Here is a 27,052-nt window from a genome sequence, read left to right on the forward strand (position 1 = left end):
TGACGCGGCGACGCGCGGCGGTGGCGGCCATGAGCGGGTTCCTGCTGCGTGCGCTGCGCTCCGCGCTGCCGGGCCCCGCCGTCCGCCGCCTGCGCACCGGCGCGCCGCGGCCCGCCTTCGCCAAGGAGCTCTTCCTGGGGACGCTGCGGAAGGTGAGCGAGCGCCGCTGCGGGGGGCCGCGGTGCGGGGTGGGCAGGCCCGGCCCGGCCCGGCCTCATCTCCCCGCCGGCAGCGGGGCGCCCCGCCGTACTGCGGCTTCGCACCTGCCGCCCGTTACCGGCCGTAGCGGGTCGAGGTCCTTTGGGTTGGAAAAGGCCTTGGAGGTCACGGAGCCCGGCCGTAACCCGGCGCTGCCGAACCCCCACAAGCCATGGCCGGCGGCGCCGCCTCTGCCTGTCCTGCACTCCCGGGGACGGCGGCTCCACCGCCTGCCCGGGCAGGCTTGCCCCGGCGCTTGGCCGCCCGTTCTGTGAAGAAATTTTCCCTAACGGTTAATCTAAATCTCGCCTGGTGCAACTGCAGACCGTTTCCTCTTGTCCCGTCGCTTGTTAACTGGGAGAAGAGCCCGACACCTCCCGCCTGCAGCCCCTGTCAGGCAGCTGTAGGGAGCCATAGGGTCCCGCCGAGCCCCCTCCTCTCCAGCCTGAACCCCCCGTTCCCCCAGCCGCTTCTCACAGGGCTTGTGCCCCAGCCCCTTCCCCAGCCCCACTGCCCATCCCTGGACACGCTCCCGCCCCTGTGTCCTTGCCGTGAGGGCCCAGCACTGAACGGTGTTGGAGGGGCGGCCTCACCAGTGCCGAGGGCAGGGGGACGGTCACCGCCCTGGCCCTGCTGGCCGCACAGTTTCTGACACAAGCCAGGAAGCCCTTGGCCTCCTTGGCCACCTGGGCACACCGCTGGCCCATGCCCAGCCGGCCGTCAGCCAGCGCCCCCCGGCCCTCCCCCGCCGGGCAGTTCCCAGCCCCCTGCCCCCAGCCCGCAGCGCTGCTGGGGCTGGTGTGACCCCCGGGCAGGGCCCGGCACTCAGCCCCCTCGAACCCCATGCGGTGGCCTCGGCCCATCGGCCCGGCCTGGCCAGGCCCCTCTGCAGAGCCCCCTGCCCTCCAGCAAAATGGAGAAAATGAGGCAGCCTGCTGAACGGTTACTGTAGCTGATGCTCCCTGTTGCAGTCCAGGCCTGTTTGCTCTTAGGTGTTTCAGCTGCAGCTGGGTTAAATAAATCGACCTGTTTGCACCTGTGTGCACAAAATGCATGGTGTAATTCTGAATGCTCAAGAACAGCCAGCATCTGAAGGGCTACTTTAAACCACTCTCACCTGTTCTTGCAAGCCTAGCAAATTCCCTACAGAAACACAGGTCTCTGTTTACATTGGGCTCTGGGCACTGAACTGTATTCCACAAAACTTATGTCAGTTTATCTTCCGTTTACTTCAATAAACAAGGGTTTATGTGAACTTTTGCTTACAGATTTTTTTATAGAGAAGATTGAAGTTCTTGTTTTTTCTAAGGACACCACTGGAAAAAGCAGTTACAAATTTGAGGTGTAACACTGTATTACAACTGTACTTGTTAATCCAAGGTTTGGATGTGCATTTATCAGAGATTAGAGTTAAATAAATTTGAAGAAGGAATCCACTGAAATGAGTTGAACGATAAATTCTCTCAGAACAGACCTTGTTGAGTAAAGTGTTGTGGCGGTTAGCAGTCAGACTCCATCACATTAAATCCCTCTCCATGTATGCCTTTCCCCCTACCCCCAAAAAAGTTTTCAATGCAACAGTTTTCTGAAAAACAACACCATTTACTAGATCCTGAATTTCTGGAGCTGATATGATTCTTCACACTATCAGAAAACAGGTTTGTTTGGGCGGAGTTAGACTTCTATTTAAAAGGGGAAGGATGATAAAAATTAGAAGCATGTTTCTCATGTAGTCTTTCAGTTCTTGTGTTAGTTGCTTGGATTTTTTTTTATTTATTCAAGCCTGCCACATACGGCTTCCAGTTTATGACCAAAATACCAGAGTGATGATAAGGAGCAGGATGGAACTCACTAACCTTTGTCCTTGTGACATTAAACAGGTGGAATGTACTGTGTGTTTGCAAGTGATAGCATTTATGGGGAGCTTTGAAAACATAATGATAAATTGATTCTGATACGTATTAGAATTAACTATTATTTTTTTAAATCCCCAAATGGGATCACATTGACAAAATTCATGGTTGATGAAGGAATTCTGCATCCCCATAGTTCTTAAAATCTCTGTATTTCTCCCTAATGTTTCTGTTTTTCAGGTAACACCTTCTGATTTGTTTTTGGTATGTAGTAAAGTTGAATCCTGTGGATTTCATCACGTAAGGCTGTTTCTGAACATTTTCCACAATGCTTAATTTTCACAGTTTTTACAGTCTAGTAATTGAAAGGCATATGTTCTTGAATTTTTATTTCAATTGCATGAATCTTGCTTTTAAAAAACAAAAAATAAATAATTGCCTCTTATTTTAGGAAGAAGTTTTCCCTTATCCAGAAATTAGCAATGAAGAACTAGAAGAGATCAACCAGTTTGTAGAACCTGTGGAAAAATTCTTCAGTGAAGAAGGTATAGTTAGAAGTTTCTTATTCCTTCAAGTGATTGCAAAATGATTGAACTGTAGCACCTGAATAAACTTATTATACTTAAGCTATTTAAGTTACTTTATGGCCTTATTGCTAGTCATGAAGTGCTGCTGATTCTGTAGGCATATTCATTTATGGCTTTTTTAATATGGAGGTTTTGGATGCTGATGAGAAGACATAAATCTTCAAAATAGAAAAAAATAAGTAGATAAAACAGAAAGTAAAAGCATTCTGGGATAGAGGTAGGATTTGAAATGATTTTTAGTTTGGTTGAATAATGCTGTTTACCACTTTATACACTGTAGATTTGTCTGAAACTTTTTAACTGTTCTACTGTACTAAAACTGATTTTAGCAAAATTCAACAGAGAGACTCATAAATGATGACTCACTGAGAAGCTATGAAAACTCAAAAAGCATTTATGTTTTTTCAGTATTAGAGTAGTGATTCAATTTTAGAAGACTCATATTAGCCATATGCATTGCGGATAGGATTGCAGAGTGTTTCTTCTATTGCTGGTGCAATAGATAAGCCAATTCTAGAGCAGTTGTAGAAAATTGGTTTTTACAGACAGCAATTTCTGAGACAGTTAAACAGTGTCGTCTCAGGTTTCCTGCTGACAAAGATACTAGGTCTAGATTGCCAAACTGCAGGAGTTTGAAGAGGCCTGTAATTGGCACAGATCACAATTTATGAGATCCAGGTAATTTTAGCTATAAAATTGTAATGTTGCTGACTGACATTAAATTAAGAATTTATGCAGATTACATTTTTTAATTCTTTGCTTTGTTGGGGAGCATAATTTATGGAGCAAACCTCCTGATATTTAAGGGAAGAATTAAAATGTCAAATTACAAAGTCTTAACTAAAGTGGACATTGCTTATCTTTGTTTGAATTCACAACTACTTGTGTTTAGTTAGTTGGGGTAACTTATGGGTGTGGTAAAAATAGGTTAAGAGGGCAGCCTTAAACAGTGGGAAACTTGATATGATTGACACTGGGTAAGGAAATTCACCTTGGCAGTCGTTATGAAGCTTGACAATGTCCAGACGTAGGTCTGTAGGGGCACACTGGAGAAAAGGTTAAAAACCACCTTTCCCTCCCCAGAACAGTTGATGGCATACCACAAATACGCATCCGATACTACGTAGCTAAAAAATTAGCTGGGGAACAAAATGCCTTTTTTTAATATTTGTTTTCTTTCTGAATAACTTGTAGGAGAGCATCAAAATGTTTTGTTGCCTCCCCTATTATATTTTGTATAGAAGTTACAGCAGCATTTAACCGGAGCGAATGCGAGGTTTCTTTTAGGAAAAGATGCATTGCTTTTGCAGAATTACTTCATTTTGTGTATTTTTTGGAAGGATGGCTTGTGTTCCTTTTACTGCAGCTTATAGCCTTCCTGAGCTGCTCAATGTGATCCTTGTTTATTCAGCTCTTTTAATCCCCCAAGAATGTGAGTAACTCATAAGAACAAGATTTTTGTAATTAACTCACTTATGTTTTCTTTCTTTTTTTTTTTAATAAATCATGACCTAGTTCAGATAGAAGGTCCTGTAAATTCTTCACTTACTCCAGTCATGGAATCTGCTAATATGCACAACCTGTGCACACAGAAATGTTAGAGAACCTGAAATAAAAATCAGATTTTTCCCACTTCCAAGTCCTTTTCCTGTGTATGTTGTGACTTTACAGCTATAACAATGTTCTTGGGACCTTCCAGTTGGTTCTGTATTTTGACTTTGATGGTATAATAAAGTGGGCTACTTAAGTGGCACATTGTTCTTCAGAAACAGAATTGGGACTTCCTGCTGTGGTGTTTAGGACTTGCCTGTGTGATTGTCATCCAGAGGCTAAAAATCATTTTTCTCTTTGCACGGGAGAGGGGGATGGGCTGGGGTGGCAGGCTGTGGCAGACAGCCCCCAGCCAACCTGCTGTATTACTTGTACAGAAGCCAGGCCAGGGTTGAGACTTCGCCAGCTGCTCTTGCCAGGAGGGCAAAGAGGACGGTCAGTAAGATCAGACTGAAGCTAGGAAGAGTAAATCTGGTGACGCTAGGGATGAGGAGTATGCTTGTATCTGGCGCAGCAAGCCCTGTCTTTTCTAAAGATGCTTTGGAAGGCTAGAGGGAAATTACGGCAGGGAGGGATGTGATGCTCCAGCAAGCCCCTTTTTCTCGAAGTTATTTCAGTTCTTCAGGTCTGGGCTCTCAGACTGACAGTTAAGTTAGAGATCACACTGCTGCATGCAGTGGCCTTGGCTCTGACTTGAGAACGCTGCAGGCTCAGAGATTTTTTTCTGCACTAAAAGACAGAGCTTTAAATTATAAAACCATCTGTACTTGTAGTGGACTCTAAGAAGATTGATCAAGATGCCAGAATCCCACCTGAAACTTTAAAAGGCCTCAAGGACTTGGGTCTCTTTGGCATGCAGATTCCAGAGGAATATGGTGAGTAAATGATCACAAAAGAATAATCCAGTAGTCCCTGTTAAGTGATGCATTTTGGGGTCTTGCAAAATGTGTCTGTACTATTCCATGTGTAGTCATTTGACTTGAATATCTAAATTAGGAGCAGAGGCTTCCTCCCTGGTTAATAAAGAGATTCAGGCACCAAGAATGTCTGTTGGCTCTACGTAGGGAGCTCTGCATACTCTTGGGCACCTAAGTTAGATAATTAATTTTAGATGGTGTAAATTCTTCTTAGAATAGCATTTTCCTTTTTGTTCTCTTTTTGGATGCAGTAGAGTAGCTTGACATTCTGTGGGTCTTGCTGTTCTTACTGATGGTTCCTAAAATTGTACTGGGTCCAAACTGCAGTGTCTTATGGAACGGATCTGTCAAAACTGTCACCTGTCATTGACAGATAGGAATGTGTTCAACCACAGAGAAGTGTGAAAGTATATGTATTAGAAGTATAGCTTTTGTATCAAATCTTTCCTGTGCAATACTGAACAAAAAGTTTTATGTCTCAGAGGACATTATAGTGCCAATTGAGATCAGAGGCATTAATTCCTCAGGGGATTAACCCTTAAACTTGCAAAGGAATTTTCAAGAAAATGTTGATCTTATTCTTATGCATATAATAAAAATTGGGATTGAAACTAGCAAAAAATATGTGAAATCTATAAATAAATGAGATAATTACATTGTCTGTTTTCTATTAGAAAAGAAGGAGACTTTAAAGAAGACAAAACTGACCATCTTCATCAGATAGTTTCAGTGGGGAAGATACCTAATTTTTTCAGAGACTACTGTGAAACAATATTTTTTTTTTTCAGTGATTACAGTAATAATATATAAAGCTGGAGACACACCTCAGTATTTATTTTGTGTTAAAATAATACCCTATTTCTGGTAACACCTTTTTTGTTTGTTGTGTTAGGCAATGTAAGTAGTGTTGCTCTGTTGTGCTGATTTCAGTTCTTTAAGTATTGATATACAAATTCATTAAAATACATTGGACAACTTCCAAGTACTGTAATATGGTGTGATTTCTGTAGAGTAATTAGTTGTTAATTAATACTTTTGAAATGCATTAGAAATGGTATTAAATATTTTTCATGGGCTTTCAGAACTAGTCAGGGTGATGTGACAGTAAGTTAGAAACGAGGTTTGCAAGCTCTTTCAGTTTTCTATTCAAGACCGTGTCTTGGAAGGGGAAAGATCTGGACAGAGCACCTTAATGCAGATGCAGGGAGAGAGGTATTTAGGAGTTAAGAAATATATCAGAAGAAGTCAGGAGGTTGGTGTCCACTGGAAGGAAGTGTTGGAAGTAGAGAACAAAGGACAGAGCTCAAAGCAGAATGGTAGGAAGCATCATGATGTTGGAAAGAATAACTTAGTACTGATTAACTAGAAATTGTTTCCCACTGTTATTTTTTTTTTGAGTCTCAAAGGCAATGTATTTGACTTCAAAGTCATACTTCAGTGTAATAAAATGTTATTGTTGTTTTGATCTTCTATTTTGAAGCTGTGAAACAATATTCTCTCAGCTTCCAGTTTGTAAAGGGTTGCAATCCTTTACGAAGGATACGTGTAGAAAATCATAGTCCTGTTGTCTTGTAAAATGTGTATGCTGGATTGAAACCAGAAGAGGGAAAGCAGTCACCTTGCTATAAACACACTACTTTTGTCTGCACCATAAATAATATGCTTCTAATGAGGTTATTTCCCATTTTCTGTAGTTTAAACCTGCAGTATTTTTGGTGGTGATACTTGTCATATTTTAAAGCTTTTTAGCCACACATACTCAGTGCTTCATGCATTACATGGTGTATTTTGTAATGGCTTGTAATAGTGGCACATGTGCCAGAAGCATTACAATGGAGAACGTTAAGGGGAGAACTTAAAACTCATGTAAATCATGGATTGATGGCACTCTCTATACACGGGCATCACTGGAATTACTGTGCACATCATCAGGAGTCTCCAGGCTGGATCCTGAACCCAGCACAGCTTAGAAAGGCGAAGAGAAGTAAGACTGTAGAGGTAGGAGGAGTGTGAGTTTTAATTTGTCTAAGCGTGCTCTGAAGGACAAAGGTGTAAGAGCCAGTGGTGTAAATTGATGGTGTCAGGGAGACTTGTTCTTGCATTTATTCAGCATACATAACATAGTAGGACTATTGAGACATCTACCAAAATAAGCTGTTCATTATGCCACTCTCTCATATAGAAAATCATTAACCTGGGCAAAAGATGGTCTTTATTAGGTAAAATTGTTTATTCAACAGTAACATATAAAATACTCTTAAATTACAGGGAGCAATACTTCTAGTCCTGGCAACATAAAATTCCTGAACATTGGACACATACAGATGCAGCTTTGATTTATCCCACTTCTGTTGTTTCCAGACTCCTCAGAAATAGTCTCTGTATTTGCAGCAGCAGATCACAAAATTCTTCCAGAAGGGATGTGCTGATGTCAAATTTTTTCTTATATATTCACATTTTTTTATTAAAGACATCTTTGAAGTGTTGTATTTGATCCTTTGGTACCAGTTTGGAAGTCTGCCTGGGACCTATTGTGTCACTTTTGTTGTCTGGGTCGTTTTCTGCCCTGTTTGCAGTGGCGCTGAGGACAGGCTGGCTGGCTGCGTGTGCCAGGACCAGCCAGCCCCGTCTGGAGATGTGGCCGGCATTGCTCCCTCTCCAGCTTGGTCTGCAGCTGGGCAGCTCTACAGTTCCATATGGGCTAATTGTCTGGCTTCGTAACGTAGCACGGAATGTCAACAAAAAAATGTTTTTCTCCTGTCAGCACAGAAATTCAGACTAGAGCAGGTTTTGTGCTGAATCTCTTACGATTTTCATATTGAATTCACATGGATTATGCTGTGTTTGCAATGCGTGCATGCATGCTCGAGCACAAACGCATCTGCTTTCTGAATAAAACAAAATCCAGCACAATTGTGCTTATTAAAAAAGTTACTGTTTTCATAATGTGTTCTTCTAGGACAGCTGCAGCAATGTGGTACTTGTTTGTGGACAAGTTACATCCAGTCTACGCTAAGGCGCTCTCCAGTTAACAGTGTTATGTTCTTGATGCTTCTGTACTTGAAAGGGAATTTTTTGGGGGAAGGGGCAAGTTAAATCGTAAGGTATTCCTTGGAATAAAACCTAGTATTTGTTCCAGGTGGTCTTGGTCTGTCAAATACCATGTATGCACGTCTGGGAGAAATCACTTCCTTAGATGGATCTATCGCAGTTACTCTGGCAGCTCATCAAGCTATTGGGCTCAAGGTAATGCTGTTCTTTTATGTCAGGTAGTTCTGTGCAACTTGCATAGAAAAGGTGAGGTAAGGTTTGTGTAAATGTGGAGTGTGGGTGTCACAAGTAAGAATTACAGGCAAAGCATACGTCACTTGGAAGGTTCTGACATCAGGTTGGGGGGTGGTGGTCCCAGCACCCTCTGCCAGTAGCTCAGCCTAAGACTTTCATGCAGCATGAAGACTGAATTTGAAGTACACAATAAAATTATTAGTCCAGGAAACATTGAGATAATAACTCTTAAAAAAATACCTTGAATAATCCCAAGGTTTTTAGATTGAGCAAACGTGATAAAAACAGCTAGAATATATAGTGAAATAAAATATCAGGGGGGCTGAAATTATGGGGAGGTGGGATAGCCATGCAGAGAATTCAGAAGGATGCTTTTTCTAGCTGAATGAGACTGCAGACTGGGGGAACTTAGAGAAGAAAACATACCCAAGACCAATGTGCTATCGCAAGCATGTGGATTTTAAACTCATTTTCTGTACAGTACAGCTTTAGGTATGTACCTTGTAGCGGTGGATGGATGGTAGTAGTCTGAAGCTTGAAACGGCAGTAAGGTCATTATAACAAGAAAAAATTCTTCATGGAATCGAGCAGACAGTGCTAATTAAAAATATGTATTTATTCCTCACATTACGTAAAATCTGACATCTATAAAAGAGGACTAGTGAGCTGAGCTGATTTTAAAGCAGTCTGATGAGGAGTGTAGTGTAGGGTGCAACTACCGTTAATTTTCCTGCTGTGGCCAGTTTTGGTCAGATGGGATTAATCCTAATTTGAGTAACTGTATCTTACCTATTGAACCATTGATTATTTAGCTTTATCATGTATTTTTGTATTTTGTCCTTCGCAAAAATCTTGCTGTACAAACATTAAATAAAATAGATAATTAAGGTAGGTGCACTCTCACAAAAAGTTACGGAGTGCCCATCTAATGAAATAATTTGGAACCAGAGTAAATAATATGTTCTGGTCTCTGATTTGGAACTTTGAAAATTACTGCTCTTGAGGTTATTAAAATAAAATTATAATGATAGTCCTTCCTTTCAAATTTGTCATATCTTCATTACTAACTCGGTGCCTTTCAGAGCAACAGTTAAGAGTTCACTTACAGGATAAACAGAGTGAACCCTACCCTAGAAGGCAGGCTCAACAACAAGCCATTTCCTGCGGGCATTTGAACACCTGTGTGATGACAACTTTGACATATTTTAATGTCTGATAAATAATACTGTCCATTGGTTAGTAAGCTGTCTCTTGTTAGGCCATAAAGTTTGCAGATAAAGCTTTGTCAACTTGATGAGGCATGTCAGCTTCATTTCTTTTTACACAGGTTGATGCCGAGTTGTTTTCTCTTAATTCTGTATTTAGGGTATCCTCATTGCTGGCACTGATGAACAGAAGGCAAGGTACCTGCCAAAGCTGGCGTCTGGGGAGCACATTGCAGCTTTTTGTCTCACGGAGCCTGGAAGGTACTGTTTTTGTAATCATAAAAGCTTCAGAAAGCACCAAAACACTGGAATTATTGTTATTTTTAATTACTTTCATCTTCATTACAGTGAACGTCGGGTTAATATATTAAATTAACTATTTGGTACATATGGCTTCAGTGTATTGGTTTTTTTTTGTTTGTTTGTTTGTTTGTTTGTTTTTTTAAAGGTGCACTTCAAATCATGTCATTCATCTTTCCCCCATGTGCTGCTTACAGCAGTTTCCATGAAATCACTAAACATTGTTATTCCCATCCCAGGAATTCATCCACTTAGTTTCTGGCATTACTGAGTATGAATTGAAAGGGTACTTTGTGCTATGTTAGAAATAATATGCTGTGACTGTTCTAGGATGCTTTCAGTTCTTTTTCAAAATTATAAAAGCCTGTATTGAAGGCGCTACCAAAAATAATAGGAAGTCATTTTGGCCTTGCCTTATAGTTTAGAAAAGGCATCTTTGTCGCAGCAACTTCATTTCAAAGATAAAGTTACATTTATTAATTATGTTTATTCATTGACTGTTGCTAGTGTGGCAATGCAAATTCTGTTAATGCAGAGGAGGTGCAGTTTTCTTAAAAACATACAGGTAGATGGTTCACTACATGACTGTAAAGGAAACCGATTGAAGGGCTGAGGCCAGTCAAATGTTCAAAGTTGAATCCTGCTTGTCCATACAAAACTATAATTTGAAACTGTCTTTTCTGAATTCTTGTCTGCTAGAATGACTTGCAGTGAGCATTTGATTTACTTGCTAATTTTCGTGTCGCTGTGATGTAAATACCTCCTAACCATTAGTGATGGTTTTTAATCGAGTCCTAAGCTGGGTTTTGACCCTCTAAAAGCTATCCCTCTTGCAGGTAAAATTTAAACTAGCACAGATATTTTTGCAAAGTGATCCATGGAAGGGACTTGGAAGTAACACATGGGCTAACTGTGTTCTGAAAGTCTTCTAACATCTTTATTTAGCCCAGTGTTATTTAAAAAGATTACCAGCCTTAGTAACTTTAACTTCAGTCTTCTTAGAGACCTTAGTTTTAGTGCACAAAAGCAATCATTTGTAGAACTGAGTTTTAGAGATCTAACCCTATTAAAATACCAGCTGAGATCTGGCTGTTCGAAGAACTCTGAAAGCCCAATGTGAGCGTTGTGGCATTTTGGTTTGTGGAAGAGAAAATTCTTTCAGCGGGGAGATGATGTGCTGCTTGTTGGGTTGCGTAATAAGGTGGTGATTCAAGAGAGGATATGAACTTTTAATCACAGAATGGAAACTTTGGTTGTTTTGTTGTAATTCATCTGCTGCTTTTGCTCCTGTAGAAAGTATTTAATGTGCCCAAGCGCTCATTGATAGAGACTATCACATGATTGTTTTTCATTTCTGTTGAAGCTTTTTTCACTTAGGGTATAAAACCAAGGTGTGAATTTTTGAGGAACAGCTTAGACATTTTAAAGGATGGGAAGAGGAGAAGATGTAATTTTATTTTTTAAAGCATGTTTATTTCTTTTATTTCTTTAAATATTAACAACTTTTTTGGCTTTTAGTGGAAGTGATGCTGCATCTATCCAGTCAAGAGCAACCCTCAGTGAAGATGGGAAGTACTTCTTATTAAATGGCTCCAAGGTATCCACTCGCAGACTGGAAACGTGACAGGTTTTTGTTACAAGTTTATAGGAAGCATCTTGGTTTTTTGCAGCATTGCGATCAGTTGTTTTTCCTAAGTAAAGGGCTAACTTGGCAGCTGCACCACAATTTTGAGGTTTCCAAGCTAGTGAAGGATGACCCTGTCAAAAAGACAACCTGTGTTGTTTTAGGGCCAAAGAGAATAGAAAAGCACACTGTTCAGGGAATAACCTTCGCTGAACTCCTGGTAAGAAAGATGTGAAAAGCCGCTCTTAAGTGTCATGTCTGTACCGCCAGCTCAGGGTGTTTGGCTGCAGGGAGGGTTGGTTGGTTAGCCCCCTTTGTGACAGCATAGGCAAAAAGGAACCGAAAACCATATTTTCCTCTCTTAGTTCTTCATGCCAGGTTTTGTAGGTAATTTTGAAAGAAAATTTGGCATTGAATTGGAAATAGGGCTCCTTGGAGCATTCTGCTAAAAGAAACAATGGCAAAATACAGTCTTGAAGAAATGTGGAGATATATGGTTTCAACAATATTTGATAGATTGTGGACTTGATCTGTAGTTGTTGATACATTTGCGATGTGAAGAAACCCATCCTGTGGGAGAGGCTGTACATATGTGGCCTGATTCAGAGAGTTTCTCATGAGAGTTGAAATTATTTGGGGTAAAGTGGTTCTACAGTAATCTGTATTACCCTTGTATCCCTCATGTGCCATAAGTACCAGGTTATACAAGTGAAAATGCACTGTGAATTTTAATTTGATTAAAATCTATATTACAACCTATTCTTATAGTTGCTCTAAACCATTTTGTGGTCAACTTTCCTTGGAAATGTGTTCAACAGAGGCAAACCAGTAGCAAAACACTCATTAGAATTTAAGGGGAGAAGCAGCAATTGTTCACCACTTTGTTCTTTATGAAACACTTAAGAACAGTGCTCACAAAATCAGAACAAATATATTTCTTATATCTCTTTCCTCTCTCAAAACAGGTTTGGATATCAAATGGTGGCCTTGCTAGTATCTTCACAGTATTTGCTAGGACAAAGGTTGATGAAGATGGACAAATAAAAGACAAGATTACTGCATTCATCGTAGAGCGGGATTTTGGTGGAGTCACCCATGGGAAACCTGAGGACAAGTTAGGCATTCGAGGATCCAATAGTAAGAATCACTTAAAATTGTTAACAGAAATTCGGAGGCAAGTGAGTATCAACTTCCATATTTTCCTGTGAGCCCTTCCAAATGCCAGGTGTGAAGTAAGAAATCCTTATTGTATAATTCTGCACATGTGAAGCGTCCCTAACTATGCAGTGAAAGCACTTACTGAGAAGATTCAGTAACCAAGTCAGTGTAATCTAGAAGTAAGTTTCCATAGGCTCTTCTTGACCTCACTGACAATGTTAGTTTTTCACCATGTATCACTTGGGCTTCAGTGCTCTCTCAGTTCCTCAAAACGGAGACGAAACTATAGTTTGCTGTTTACACAAGGTACATTAATTTTACTTTGAATATTTTACATCAGTAATTGATGTCAACTGCAGTCTTTTCCGAAATTCGAACTTCTTTGGCAAACTGTATGTAATCCCGTCATAAACGGTGCATAGGAAAACCTCACTTCTTACTACAAAAAGAGCAAATTATGTTCTTGAATGCCTGCTAAATATTTCTACGTCATAATTCAACAGCAATTAACTCTGTGTTTCAGCCTGTGAAGTACATTTTGAAAACACCAAAGTGCCTATAGAGAATGTAATTGGAGAAGTAGGAGGGGGATTTAAGGTAAGTAGTGAATAACTACTGGTGATTTTTAAAAGCCTGAAGAAGACCTTTCCCCCCGCACCCCCCATACTGAAGTTTTCTTACTGGTAGTGTGAACGTTGCCAGACTGAAGAACAGCGGAGGACAGACTTCTTTGTTTACCTTATGTGCTTTGTATTAATTGGTTTCACTAGCACAGTGCACGAGCGTGCCGTAACGTCACATTTCTATGTGTTTCTTCCCGATACAGTTAGAGAGCTGGTTCTGCTTTTGATTTATTTATTCCGTTGGTTTGGCTTTTTATTGTTCTTCATGGCATACTGTTCTCTTCAGAGAAGGGAGCAACTTTTTCAACAGAACTTCTGAATTGAACCAGGGAAACGCCTGCTCTTTTCTGCAGGCAGGACCGTGGGCTGTGTAGGAAGGAAGAGAGAGAAATTGGTGTAACAGGAAATGGTTTGAGGAAAGTCCAGATCCTGTCCAAGGCCCCGTGATTGTCCCGTGATTTTCCAGGGTTAGATTATTGCACAAGGAAGTTATGGGAGGAGTGCACTGACAGGCTGGCTCTGCCTACGCTGCCACTGCTCTGGTGTTGGCTTCTCTTCAAATTGCATCAGAGCAGTGTGACACCAGTAAAGGTGACGCTGGTCACTTGCTGTTGTAACTTTTCTTTGAGGGTCTGACATGTGGATTCACCAGACTGGTCTTAATGGTCCTTCTCAGTTTTCTTACTCCTTCTGTAGCAGGCAAGTCCAGACCTAAATGCTAAATCAAATAATCTTCTTTGATGGTAGTAAAGGTATTAAAAGATCTTTATGGTTTCTTCTTCAGATAATTATTACAAATTAAGATGCAGTAACAATGACTTCTTGCTAGATTTCTTAACAGTCTTTGAACTGTCACCCATGTTTCTCTTGTTAAGAAACTACTAGAAATCTTTTTTTGTCCGTTAAAAAAAATCTTTCTTTGTACGTTATTGATCTGTGTTTCATTCCTACACCTTTCATTCTGGTTGCCTTTTCTTGTATGTTGCTGAAAAACATCTGAAGAGGGAAAGCATCCATCGCAGGTCAGCTGCAGGGAAGATTTTTATATTTGGCTGTTGTGTGTACACATTAAACAATATTCCATTTTTCTTAGTCTGATAAACTTGAGCAGTGCTGTCTAGTTTGAATTTTGTTTGTCTAGTTGCAGATAAATACATTTTTATCTACATTTTACCTTAATGGAGTTTGAATAGGGGATTACTTCCAGGTCACTGGATCATTAGTATCTGAAAACTATTTCAAATATGAAATTGGGTGTAGAAGGTCACCTGAAAAGCTGAGTTTTGAAGCTTCATTGCTGGGATGCTGAATGCTGTGCTGACCAAGGTGAGGGCAGGTCTCACAGGATAGGAGGTGTATTCCAGCGACAAATGAAATCCAGGAGAGCACTGAAACATGAGGCAAGGGAGCAGTAACCATCATGGCCTAAGGAGAAGCTTTGTAGCAATATTGCCTAAAAACCATTCCTTTTCTTCACAGGTTGCCATGAATATCCTGAACAGTGGAAGATTCAGCATGGGCAGTGCATCTGCTGGAATGATTAAAAAATTGATAGGTGGGTGAATTTGCTGGATGCCGTGCAGAAAGCTGATATGCATAAGGTAGATAGCACAGTGAATCCAAAACAGTAAGACATCTTCATTGTAATGACATCGCTGTATTGTCAGTCATGACATGCTTTGACTTCTTTAAAACACTGAAATATTTTTATTAATTTTTTTATTAAAAGCCTGTTTACAGTGGTTTAGCACTGAATTCTTTTCAGTTCATATAGGGGAAAGTTATTGCCTCTGTTGAATTTTACTGAGGTAAAGTGTCCTTACTAAGAGAATAGCAGGTATACTGCTGCTTTTAGAAGGTATAATCTGCAAAACCTCCCACTTGAATAACTGGCTCAAAGCTTATAGGCAGTGACAAGTAGTGAAATCAGTTTCTACCAATAGTTACCCAAAATAGTAACAGAAATCCCTCTAATCCATTAGCACCAAAAGGTGCCTTCCCTAAAAGTACAGGTTCAAACCTCAGATTCGTGTTTAAACCGTTGTTCCCAGGTTTGATTGACACCGTCATTTTGGGGAGGGGGTGTGTCCCAAACAGCTGCTCCTGAAGCCGCAGAGGGCTCGCTGTGTATGGGGTGAATGCCACAGTCAGTTGTAGCAAGACACCACCAGGAACGGTCTGTGATGCTTATAGTTCTGTTGTTTTGAGATGGATTTTTTTATATTTTTTTTTTAAAGAAATGACAGCAGAGTATGCTTGTACCAGGAAACAATTCAATAAGAAACTGAGCGAATTTGGATTAATTCAGGTAATAAGAAATGAAAAGCCTGTGTGCTTTGTATTGGCTAACTGCAAGGACATAGATTATGCTGGGGTTCTTTTGGCTGTACTGGTTTAAAGAAATTGCTGGAGGTACCAAATTTGTGTAAACTTAGCACAGACTTCTGTACATTCATCTTTTATAGGTCTAGAATGATAAACGTAATGAATAAAGTTAATTTATTTTTAGATTTTTCATGATTTTTTGCAATTGTCCTTTTTAGTAATTAGTATTTGATAATATTTTAAACATATCAAAACTGCAGTTGTGCTCTTAAGTTTCGGGCTTGATTGTGGGATTTTGCATCTGAATTAGTGTATGATTCCTCACGTTACCGTTTGACAGGAGAAGTTTTGTTTTATGGCTGTGAAAGCGTACGTAATGGAGAGCATGGCTTACCTCACTGCAGGAATGATGGACAGGCCGGGGTTTCCAGACTGCTCTGTGGAGGCAGCCATGGTCAAGGTGATTAACTTTATTGAAAGGCTGGCCTACGGTTTTAAGGTGGTGCAGACTTAACACCTCTCATGGTTTTCAGTCTACACTCCAGATTGCTGCAGGGCTCAGCAGTTGCATTTAGACATACGGTACAGAAACCTCAGCTAGATGAAAAAAACAGACATTACTGTTTGCTCTGTATCCCACATACTATTGATAGCCTCACATTCAGGGTTTTGTCACCTTACGAAATAAAAACTGCATACAGCAGGTCGGGACTGTCATGGTCTTCTTGAACCCTGTTTTTATGAGGCCTCACACGGTGGCAGGAATAAAAAGACACTCAGTTCTGCTTCCAGCGGCAGGCCTGGCTCAGGTGCTCGTGTCCTGGCCTTACTTCAGAACGGGTTGCAAAATAAATACTGAGCAGGAGCTGGGCCCGCTCTCTGGAGCGCAGTGCTGGGTGCTGCTGGTCTACAGGCACCCCTGGGGGGAGCCCACAGGTTTTCAGCCCCCGTTGATGGTCCCTTGTGGTGTGGTCAGTTCAGAAGAACCTGGGCAGGCGTGAGGGGCTCCAACCCACCAGCTACAGCCCATCTTCCCGTTTGTGGCTGTCGCTCTCCCGGGAATGTTTCCTTAAGAGACTTTTTTGTGGATTGTAAGGAAACTACTTCATTTTGACCCAAATACACACCCTGAGCCATGAGGATATTATTTTAGGCCCGCTTTTAGCAGGACTGTTGTAACAGCAGTACAGAATATTACAGCAATGTCACACAGAGGCAATAATGGAGCAATGTATTCTGTATTTACTGTGTAGCGTGGAGATTAAAGTACCATTCAATGGCAGGTGTTCAGTTCGGAAGGTGCCTGGGCTTGTGTAAGTGAAGCACTGCAAATCCTCGGAGGCCTTGGCTATATGAAAGATTACCCCTATGAACGATACCTCAGAGATACCAGGATCCTTCTGATTTTTGAGGCAAGTATCAATATACTGGTCTTGCAGTAAACTGAAATTCACGCTCTCGCATTCTCTAAACCTGGGCTGAAACCCGAGCGTGCAGTTGGAACAGACCTTCGTTCGTTTAGTTGCAAAGTGTAATAGTTCTAAGACTGAAGAACTAACCTGTTTTCTTTGGAGATAAGGATAGTACTTTCTTATAATAAAATAAGATCTGATGGCTTTGATAGGCTAATTACAAAGTTTGAGTTACAGTAGGAACCGGCAGCAGCTTTGCCTCTGAAAAGAACAAGCTGGTACTATATATATGTGGTAGTATATCTACAGTTTTATATACACATATATGTACTGGTAGAGTATATATAGTTTCTTAAATACTTAGAAACTTTCTGGATGTTTTTAACAAAATATGCAGCTGTTTTACATACCCTGTTATGCAAAAAACAGCCTCAGTTCATGGTTTGACTTTGTTGTTTTGAACAGGCTAAAGGAATCTAAATGAGCATAAAAGCCTGAAAGTATTTTAGTTGACAAAACTAACTCATCAGTTTACGTTCCGTAAATAGTTGTAATTACATGTGCTGACTCATGATGAAACCAGAGTCCTGTGTCTGCCTAAGCAAGAGCCTTACACGAGTGACATTGGCCATCTTGCTTTGTATCGAGCGTATTTTGAAACACTTTTGCTGCTTTTATTCTCATGTCTCTGTACTAATAAAAGCAATAGGATTTGCTTAAGCAGTATGGGCAAAATTTTAATTTTTAAACAGATTGCTGGAATAGGTTTTTCTGGGTTTTTTTGTGGCTAAGCTGCTTTGTTGTTGCCTAGACTTGAGTAACCTTTCCTCTTGTGTGCTGCTCACGAGTGAAGCAGGGAAACTTACACAAGGTGAATTTAGAGGTTTAACTTACTGATGTGCATTTCATGTATTTAAAAACAAAAGAAAAGTTGGCTGTGAAGTTTACTCTGCTTCCAAGCTGGATTGTCAGTGCCCATTCATCTGTACGCCTGTGTCAGACTTGCAGGCCTGATTTTTCTTGATGGACCATTTAGAAATGATGGTTTAGCTGCTGGTGTCAGGACAGCAGGGGTCCCAGCGGCACAGCATCGCAGGGACGAGTTGTGGGGCTGCGGGTCGGGGCGTGGCAGCCACCGGGCTGCTCTTGCGAATACACGTGCGCTGCGCGTAGCGTGGGCAAGTAGGAAGAGTCAGTTCCGGGGCTGATGAAGGAGCAGAGCCAGCCGGCCTGTAAGGTCATCCTCCTCCGTCCCGCGGGGTTTGGCCTTTGTGACTCCGACAGACATTCTGACCAGGGAAATGAAACCCAGGTGCAAGGAAGGAGTGCTCTCCGGACTGGCCGAGGCTGTAGGGACGGGCTGTAGGAAGTCCTGTCATTCCGCTCAGTTTTCCCACAGATCCCAGCAGTTGCATGAACTTACTGTTCTGCTAAAACAAGGCGGTTGTGCTTACCTTGTTTACCTCAGCCCCTTCACGAGGGACCTGCAGGCAGCTCCGGTGAGGGCAGTTTTGCTGCAGCCAGGGACAGAACGCTTGGCCAGGGACACTTTCTGTTGTCCAACAGCAATGATCGGTGGGCTGTGCCGTGGATGTGCCCCTCCAAAACCTCCCACTTAGTCTTAATAACAGACAAATGCTTTTTCTTCAAACTGTCACCTCTGTCACTTGGCCTGTCACTGGCTCAGTACAGTTTTGACACTGATCTGATCCTCAGGGTGCTTTTCATCGGTGACCAGCCTTCTGTGCTTTCATCTTTGTTCTTCAGCTGTCTCTGTTAAAAAGTCAATTGTATAATGCATTCCCAGACATCGAATTGTGTAGTATCGTCGTAATTTCTTGGTCTGCATTTGCTTTCCAAACAGGCCCATTGGGCAGTTTTACAAGTATTTAGATGTTCCTTTACTGGAACAATGCAGAACCTATTTCTTACTCCAGATGCATTTAGTCTGGTTTCTTTTTTGTTGTGATACAAATGTATGTTTAATAATGAGAGGCTTAACTTCTTCACAGCTAAATGAAATCCGAACGTATAGTTGAGATAAAGCAAAAGACAGCAAACATTTCTGGGTGGATGAAGAGTAATCTTTTAATACTAGAACAATAAAAAGGGAAGGCTTTCAAAACAGACCTGCTTGGAAAACATGAATGTTGCTAACTTTATAGCTACCTAAAGAACCTGTCTTCAAAATTATACATATACTTTGAAAAAAAAATTATTGATAGAATGTTTAGTCTTTGTCACTTGCTTCCAGTATCCCTGACCCTCTGCAGCTGTACGTCCTCTACCTCCCCAGCTCCGGCAGTCATCGTGTCAGGCAAACACCTGGGAGTGCAGTTTTGGGCACAAGTGTGTTTTCCTTACAAGTGATGATCATCCTTTGTCTTACATAGAGCTCTCAAAAGAATTTTATCTCACGAGTACAAATGCATTTTAGACTGTTCCAAGGAAAAGCACAGCACAAGTTATTTAGTTATTTAGCCGCTAAAAGTTTCAGGGGAGAAAAAATGTATACAAAATATTAGCACAGCATACCTTGATTTTTTTTTTTTAATACTAAAACTACTTTGAACTTGATACTGACTTCACTTTATATTACTTTTTTTACAGGGAACAAATGAAGTTCTGCGAATGTATATTGCTTTGACGGGTATGCAACATGCAGGCAAAATCTTAACTGACAAAATTAAGTATGTTCTTATTTATTGCTAGTATATTTTATGAACTAAACAGAATGTGATACGTGTTTAACTGTAGCTAAAAGGGGGAACCCACAGTGTTTTTCAATGTATTATCTATCTAAAATGTAGTTCAGTGTTACAGGGGTCCTTCTTTTTTCTCTTTTAATTGGATGTTTTATAGATCTAGGGATCTCGGCCTTCGTGTATTTTATCTTATAATTCCAGCTTGTGTAAAATTCTTTCAAGACCAGTAATGAAAATTTTATACCTTCAGACTTTATTAGTCTTATCGGTAAGACAGCTGTAGTGTACATATTGAGTACATATACTGGTCTCTGGAATTTATTGTATTTTTGAGAGGAACTGAAGATGAACAGTGTTGTGTGCTCCTAAGGCCGTATAATTGTTCTCCAGACTTCATAGTAATATGGATCAAAATACTTTGAGATTCATAAACAAACTGCAGGTTTTTTAGTAAAGCATTTATAGTTTATACTGGTTGTCTGAACCTCCTGAAACTTCTTTGCAAACCAGGACATGGCCTGTAACAGCTGTTGTTTACCCAACATTTTAGAGAAATCAAGAAAGGAAACGTGGGAGTGGCACTGGCTGAGTTTCTAAGCAAATTGCAGGACACGATGGGGAAAAAAGTGGATTATGGGCTAGTTGGTGATGGTGGAGTGGTGCATCCCAGCCTGCAGGTAAGGGGGGGCGGGGGGCAGTGCTCTCTGATCAGATCCAGGCACTGCTCTTTCATATTTGATTCCCTTCACTGCTTGTCAGAGCTTGATGTCCTGTTTATGCAAAAAAAGTGTGCGCTTAGGAACAGCAAGGTAGAGAAATCTAAGCAGATGTTTCTACCACTTCAGGGGTAAGGACTTACTACCTTGATATGCACCCACATAGTATCTGTAACTATGAAGACTGCTCTAAGTCTGTATTTGTGCCAAATCCAGGTTTGTATCCATTCAAGTAATTTATATAAATTGAGACTTCACAATATTCCAGTCTTTGTGATGGTCTGGTGCTGCCCTTCATAATAAGCTCAGTTACAAAACACAGTATTTTTTCCTGTTTAATAGTAACACAGTTTGAGAGATGAATTTCTGTGCACTGTGTATACATACTTGCTTAACTGCTTACTTTGTAAATAATATTTATGACCAAATATGAATGGTCAGTTAATGAAAAAAAAGAGGAGGTACGTTTTTCCTACGATGTTCTGTTACTCATTTGAAAAACCGTACCAGATGATTTTGCCCGTCGGTGTGCCTGTCCTGCAGGTCAGCTCTTGCAGGCACACAGGTAAGAGGATTTGCCAGGACTTGCTGATGCTGGTCCCTTCTCCCAAGGAGCCCCAGTGCGGTGGCACCTCCTGCGGGCAGGTACGCTGCGTTCTGCAGTGCCACCAGAGTAGGTGGGTGCGTTCGCTGCAGCGGTTCTGACCCAGCTGACACTAGATCCGGCTCTCTGAACAGCCTCAGACCGACTTACCTCCGGTCACAGTGCAAGAATCAGCAGAATGAGTTAGTTGCGTTTATGAATTTATAAAAGCCATACGTGACACTGGAAATTTTCTTCCTACTTAATGCCAGAATGTGAGAGTACTGGTGAATTCACACGGTAGTACCAGATAATGTTGATTCTCAGGGTTTTCGTAAACTGCAGCACGCACTTAGCATAAGAATTAGATTTGCTGTGCAGAACTAAACGTTGCATAAGAATTTTTCAGATTATTATTTTGCATAAAGACACTACGGAAAAGTTACAAAAAGTAAAATATAGAAAATTCAAATGCATATTTTATAGAGAAAGAATAGCGCCTGTCTGGCTTTCAGCAGCAAACTGGATGAATGAATGTTAAAAAACCCAGTGCTTGCCAAGTGAAGACCTAGTATTAGCTGGGCTTCAGGATACCAAACTGCACCTGAACTGTGATTTTTTTTTTAATTTTTTTTCCCCTCTCAGGAAAGCATCAAGGTTTTATAATCCCATTCCTTTTAGGTTCATAGGGAAACCTTTCCCCCTTTTTAGCTGGGAAGGAAAGGATGTAAAATGGTGAAAGATTGTCCCTTGCTGGGAGCAGGCGCTGCACCCATTGCCCTGTTGCCAGATGTGGTGAATTTATGCCATTCATCCATGTGGTGCAGCAGACACATCTGTAATTATGCCATGCAGGGTGCTGGAGTTAAAACAGGAGAGAATGAACTTGGAATACCCTGGATTTTCAATTCTGAACCTGATGTGTTCTGAAATCCTGGTCAGTGACTGGAATTTGGTAATAAGCGCAGTATTTAGCAGAAAACTGCACTGCCTTTTTCTTAGAGAAGGAGCGTTTGTTCTTGTGGGGCAAACATCTTGGGGCTTGCAGCGGTATCTTCTTCAACAGCCTCGCCTGTTGTTCAGGTTGGTATACATTCCTCCTTCATTTCGGTCACTCAGAATTGATTCCAGCCCTCTTAACGTTCTGCTGGGCTTCAGTCTTGGCTCATTAAAAATAGAAAATTAGTTTTGTGGTTGAGAATTCTCATTTGTGCCTTGCCTGCTAAGCCCACCAGCAGCGCTGGGCTGCAGCAGCCGGAGTGGGGGCCTGGGGCCGGGGGGCACAGCACCACCCGTGCAGCAGGCAGCCCCTGCCCCAGCCAGGGTTCGGGCTGTGGGCTGCGCAGCTCAGGGCAGCTCGCACGTCCCCGTGACGCGCTTGTTGCTCAGCTAAACGTCCTGTTCCAAGGGGGCAAGGGTGGGCTTGGTTTTTTCCCTTAGAAGACTGCTCAAATTGTTGTGTATTTTCTGTTTTATTTTATAGGAAAGTGGCAAGAAACTTGAAGAAAACATTTATTATTTTGGAACTACAGTGAAAGGCCTGCTAAGTAGGTTTGGCAAGGTAACTCGTTCCTTTTCTGTTACCTTTATTATTGAATAGTTTATCCTCAACCAAATTGGCCTGACTAGAATCTAGAGTGGACTGTGTGTGTGGCAGGGGCCAGCCCCAGCCCTTCCTTTGCATGACACACTGCCACGGGAGGTGAGACCATACATTCTAGACCCAATGTAATGGACAACTTCTGTTTAAAAGAAAAAACAAAACAACAAAAAACCCCACAACAGAAGAAAAGACGCAGCAATCTCTGTGCAGGATTTGTTTTCTTTTGCCTCTGACCCAGGCTGCTGCAGTGACTTGTGAAACACTTTGCTGGGAGCAGGCGCTGCACCCATTGCCCTGTTGCCAGATGTGGTGAATTTATGCCATTCATCCATGTGGTGCAGCAGACACGTCTGTAATTATGCCATGCAGGGTGCTGGAGTTAAAACAGGAGAGAATGAACTTGGAATACCCTGGATTTTCAATTCTGAACCTGAAGTGTTCTGAAAATGCTTATCAGCCTGGGCCCCCCATGGTCCACCTTGCCGAACGCGTTTTTTTGAACAGGCTTAATATGGTCGGTACTTCAGTGTCAGTGATTCGGCATTTACCAAAGTGGTTTCAAGACACAGCAATTTTACTGTTGGCTGCAGCCAGAAAGACTGTTAAAAGGTGGAACACGGCTAATCCCAAGCTGTTGAAGGGCACAGACAGCATAGTTAATCCCGTTAACCCAAACCTTTCTGACTCAGGGTGGAACCCATCTATGCTAAATAAGTACGAACCTAAATACAAAGTAAGAGAAAAATGTTTTAAATTGAACTACAAGCTAATAACCATTTCACTCTTCTAGACAATAGTGGAAGAGCAGTTGGTTCTGAAGAGAGTGGCAGATATAGTCATTAATTTATATGCAATGACAGCAGCTATTTCCAGAGCGAGCCGGTCTGTCAGCATCGGGCTAAGAAACCATGACCACGAGGTAAGTACGCTTTAATTGTAGTCATAACGTATAATGATGTGAAGCATACAGGCAGACCCGCTTAATGTCTGCACTCCTGGATCATGTGGCTTATCAGTGGGTATCTGTTACGGTTGTGCCTGCCGAGGGGCCTGCAGGAGGGGGCACTGCCCCTCGCCCCTCGCCGTCTCTAAGCAGCTGCTCTTGCCTGGCCCAGCCAGCTTTCCCTCAGCGCTGAAACCTGCGCGAGCATGATGCTGGCCTCAGAGCGCTCTGGACCAGCAGGCGTGGCACGCTGATGTCTTTGCAAAACAACACCAAAGAGCTTTTGTTACACTTTAAAAGTACATTTGTTAAGAATTTGTATCTACCACAGCAAACTCCTGTAAAACCCGCTGCACCAGAATGTTTCTAAGCCAGTCCGTACGGCAGTGCAGTAGCCACACCAGTTGCCTCTCAGGTGCTCTGACAGTGTGCAACTTGTATGTTCATTGTGTGTAAAATATTTGAAACACATACATTTATGAATGAATTACAAATTTACATGTTCTACTTAACCCACTATTAGTGTGCCATACAATTATTAACAAATAGTAACGTAGAACAGCAACAATATTTTGCCAATACATTTATTGACAGTGAGAGTTTGACATGGTGACGTGCAGGTGATTGTATAGTAGCTTCTGTAGAGTCATGGTAACAGTTACTCTTCAGGACAAGTAAATCTGCTACAATCAAGTGTTAGACAAATCCAGACTGATGAAGGTTTTTCTTCACTGGCCCTAAGGCTTCACATTCTGTGCGTGTGAGGCCCTGCTGGCTTTATTACCAGAAGTGTCTTCTAGGCAATTCTGAGTGAAGGGGTCATCCCAACTCCCACGCTCAGTAGCTGTGGGGAAAAAAGTAACAAGTAAGTTTGCAATGTGCCTCACTGGCCTGCAGTGCTCTGCTGCCAAGAGACAAAACCAGAAGTTCAAATGACTGTATTTTTACTACATTGTTTTGCTAGTGAAATTCATTCACTAGTATTCAACTGAGTTCTACTGTTTTCTCAGGTGCTTCTTACAAATATCTTCTGCACGGAAGCATATTTCAAGAATAATTATGCCATGGCTCAATTACAAAAATGTAAGTTCTATAGAGTAAAATATTTTTTATACTCTTACGGGTTTTGCAGACTGTGATCAATAATAGCTGGTTTTGATGTGACCAACAGAATAGTTTTGCTCTGCTTTTAATTTGGATGAGGAACAGAACTGGTATCAGTTGAAAATGAAATCTCTTCATTTAATAGAGAAACTGCAGTAATTCTTTTTTTCCTACTTTGGGGAGAAATTTTCTATATAAATTTATAAATATAAACACAAGATATAAATATTCTCCTGTAGAGAAAATACTAGATAACAATTAGGTGTTCGACCTGATTAGGCATTTGTTCTGGGAAACACAGTCTGCAATAATCAGTTGTCTTCAGAAGCTGATGATAATTTTTTTCCTGGCACTGAAGTGCAGATACTTGTATCTGTATTCTAAACTCCTTTTCGAAAGAAATTTCAAAAAACTATTAACACTTCAGTTAACTTTCCTTCTGGTTCTCCACAGATGCAGACGAAAATCTGGATGACTACATTAAAAAAGCTGCAAAGCATGTACTGGAGAAGAGAGCGTACACCTGCTCTCATCCGCTGGACAGGACATTCTGATCACCTCCCTGACAGCGGATACGGATGGATGTAAATCGGTGACTAATTCTCAGCAGTTCAAGTATTTGATACCTTAAAAATAACTATTCTATGAGTTTACCAAATGTAATTAGCTGTAAGAGTGTAAAATACAACTTCTAACCACAACTTCCTATAAAGAGGATAAATAAATAAATCTTATTTACATGTCAAGTTATCTTACCAGCTGTGTATATGTCTGTTTCCCTTGGAGCTGAGCTTTGGATGGTGAGATACGTTTTCCCAGGGAAGGAATTGGGCATTTCTTACGTATCTGTAGGCTGAAATCAGCTCCGTCCGTACCTTCAGACAGTCACTGCAAGGCTGGCAGAGTCGGAGCAGTTTGGTTTGGAAGGGACCTTGGGGGGTCACCCTGCGCAGCACAGCGCCTTGGCCGGGAGAGCTGGGAGTGTCTCCGAGGCTGGGGGTTCGCGGTCTCGCCGAGCTCCCCTTTAAATGCTTTTCCTGGTATTTAATCAGAATTCCTCCATGTTCTGTTTTGTGTTTTAAAAGCAATAAATGGGGGTGGGGGGCGGTGTATTTAAATATAAACTGTCATCATTGTTAAAAAAAACCCCTCAAGATTTGTCATGAGCACTATCCAGACTTGATGACAGTTCATGCATTTTTCCCCTGCCCCCTCGCTAACCCCAGACGGGACTTGGCTCCCCGGAAACTCTCCCCTGTGCAGGATCAGTCTTCTCCCAGTGACATGTTTCACCAGTGTCCCCATACTGGTGTCTGGGAATGATCTGCTGGCGGGATCTCGTTAGGCGGGCAGTTATTTCGGGTCGCAGGTACCTGCTGTTCCTGGAGCGCTTTCTGTGCACCAGGTGCCCTGTATCAAGAACCACTTCGCTGTGGCGTGTCCTGGAGATGGGCTCCCTGGCGGGGGCGGGTGGGGGCGCGTCCTCCCGCTCCTGCCCGTTGGTCTGTCTCGTGGCCAGATGAGTGTCCACAGCGAAGTAACCTGGAATGGAAAAGGACTCGGATTAAACTCTATCTGTCTACAAACTCCTGATAGTGGGGTTTGAATAAGGAGCTTTGATCCAGTGCAGGAGCGTTTAGACTGATGTGGGCTCTGGCCACACCTGCCAGCAGCAGGTTCTGGATGGGCCGGTGCCACAGGCAGCCCTTGTGAGCCGGGAGCCCGTGGCCGCAGGGATGCAGCTCCGCCTTGCCTTTGGCAGGCACAGGCCAGCATGAAACAGCCACGTCCATGTTCAACCTGGGGAAATACCAGGTTCCGCACTGGCAGGAATGAGTCGCTGCTCCACAAGGTGACACGCGGAAGGGCAAAGCCTGACCTTGTTAAGCTGTAACCCCTCTGGCTCCCGTGGGCGTCTGAAAGATCACATCTCTGCAATAACTGAGTAATGAAATGAAGCGAAGCGGGATCTTGGCTGACTCGATGGCTGACACGACAGCAGCACAAAGGCCAGAACTCACCTCCCCCAGTGAGGAACACACCAGCAGCTCATCCACTTCACCCTGCTCCACAGGTCACTGCGGTAGTAACTACAAGTTTCCTGTTAATGCAAGATTTGCTGCCTGAGATACAGTTTAATTTAGAAAATTCAAATAACATGAAACTTCTTCAGATTCCTAGCAGTTAAATTAAACTGGAAAGGTAAAAATTGTTCTTCAAGAACTTAGATTTATGCCTTTGATAGAAATACAGCCTACATTCTCCATGCAAGGCCAGGCATGTGGTTCAATTGTCAGCACCCTGGTGGCTCTGGAAAGCTCAGTCTGCAGACATGCTGTCGTACAGAGCGGCACACAGGG

At 42.0% G+C, this 27,052-nt stretch overlaps 2 protein-coding genes across 2 annotated transcripts in view; one reads left to right on the plus strand and one right to left on the minus strand.

Annotated features, from left to right (window-relative positions):
• On the plus strand, positions 1-25,447 carry ACAD9 (acyl-CoA dehydrogenase family member 9). Its single transcript, XM_056336375.1, has 18 exons — positions 1-152; positions 2,503-2,596; positions 4,963-5,064; positions 8,246-8,352; positions 9,757-9,857; positions 11,415-11,493; positions 12,486-12,657; positions 13,202-13,275; positions 14,781-14,856; positions 15,539-15,609; positions 15,967-16,086; positions 16,910-17,038; positions 19,649-19,728; positions 20,294-20,420; positions 22,526-22,603; positions 23,436-23,564; positions 24,599-24,671; positions 25,146-25,447. Exons 1-18 carry the CDS (start codon positions 30-32, stop codon positions 25,244-25,246), a joined length of 1,836 nt encoding a protein of 611 aa, XP_056192350.1. The 5' UTR covers positions 1-29; the 3' UTR covers positions 25,247-25,447.
• The window catches only part of CFAP92 (cilia and flagella associated protein 92 (putative)), an 89,288-nt gene continuing 87,544 nt past the window's right edge, over positions 25,309-27,052 (minus strand). Inside the window, 2 exon segments of the mRNA XM_056335113.1 lie at positions 25,309-26,234; positions 26,714-26,793. The gene's annotated coding sequence lies outside the window, so the exon portion shown is untranslated.

Source organism: Falco biarmicus, chromosome 4, assembly GCF_023638135.1.
Source record: "Falco biarmicus isolate bFalBia1 chromosome 4, bFalBia1.pri, whole genome shotgun sequence".
Lineage (NCBI taxonomy): Eukaryota > Metazoa > Chordata > Aves > Falconiformes > Falconidae > Falco > Falco biarmicus.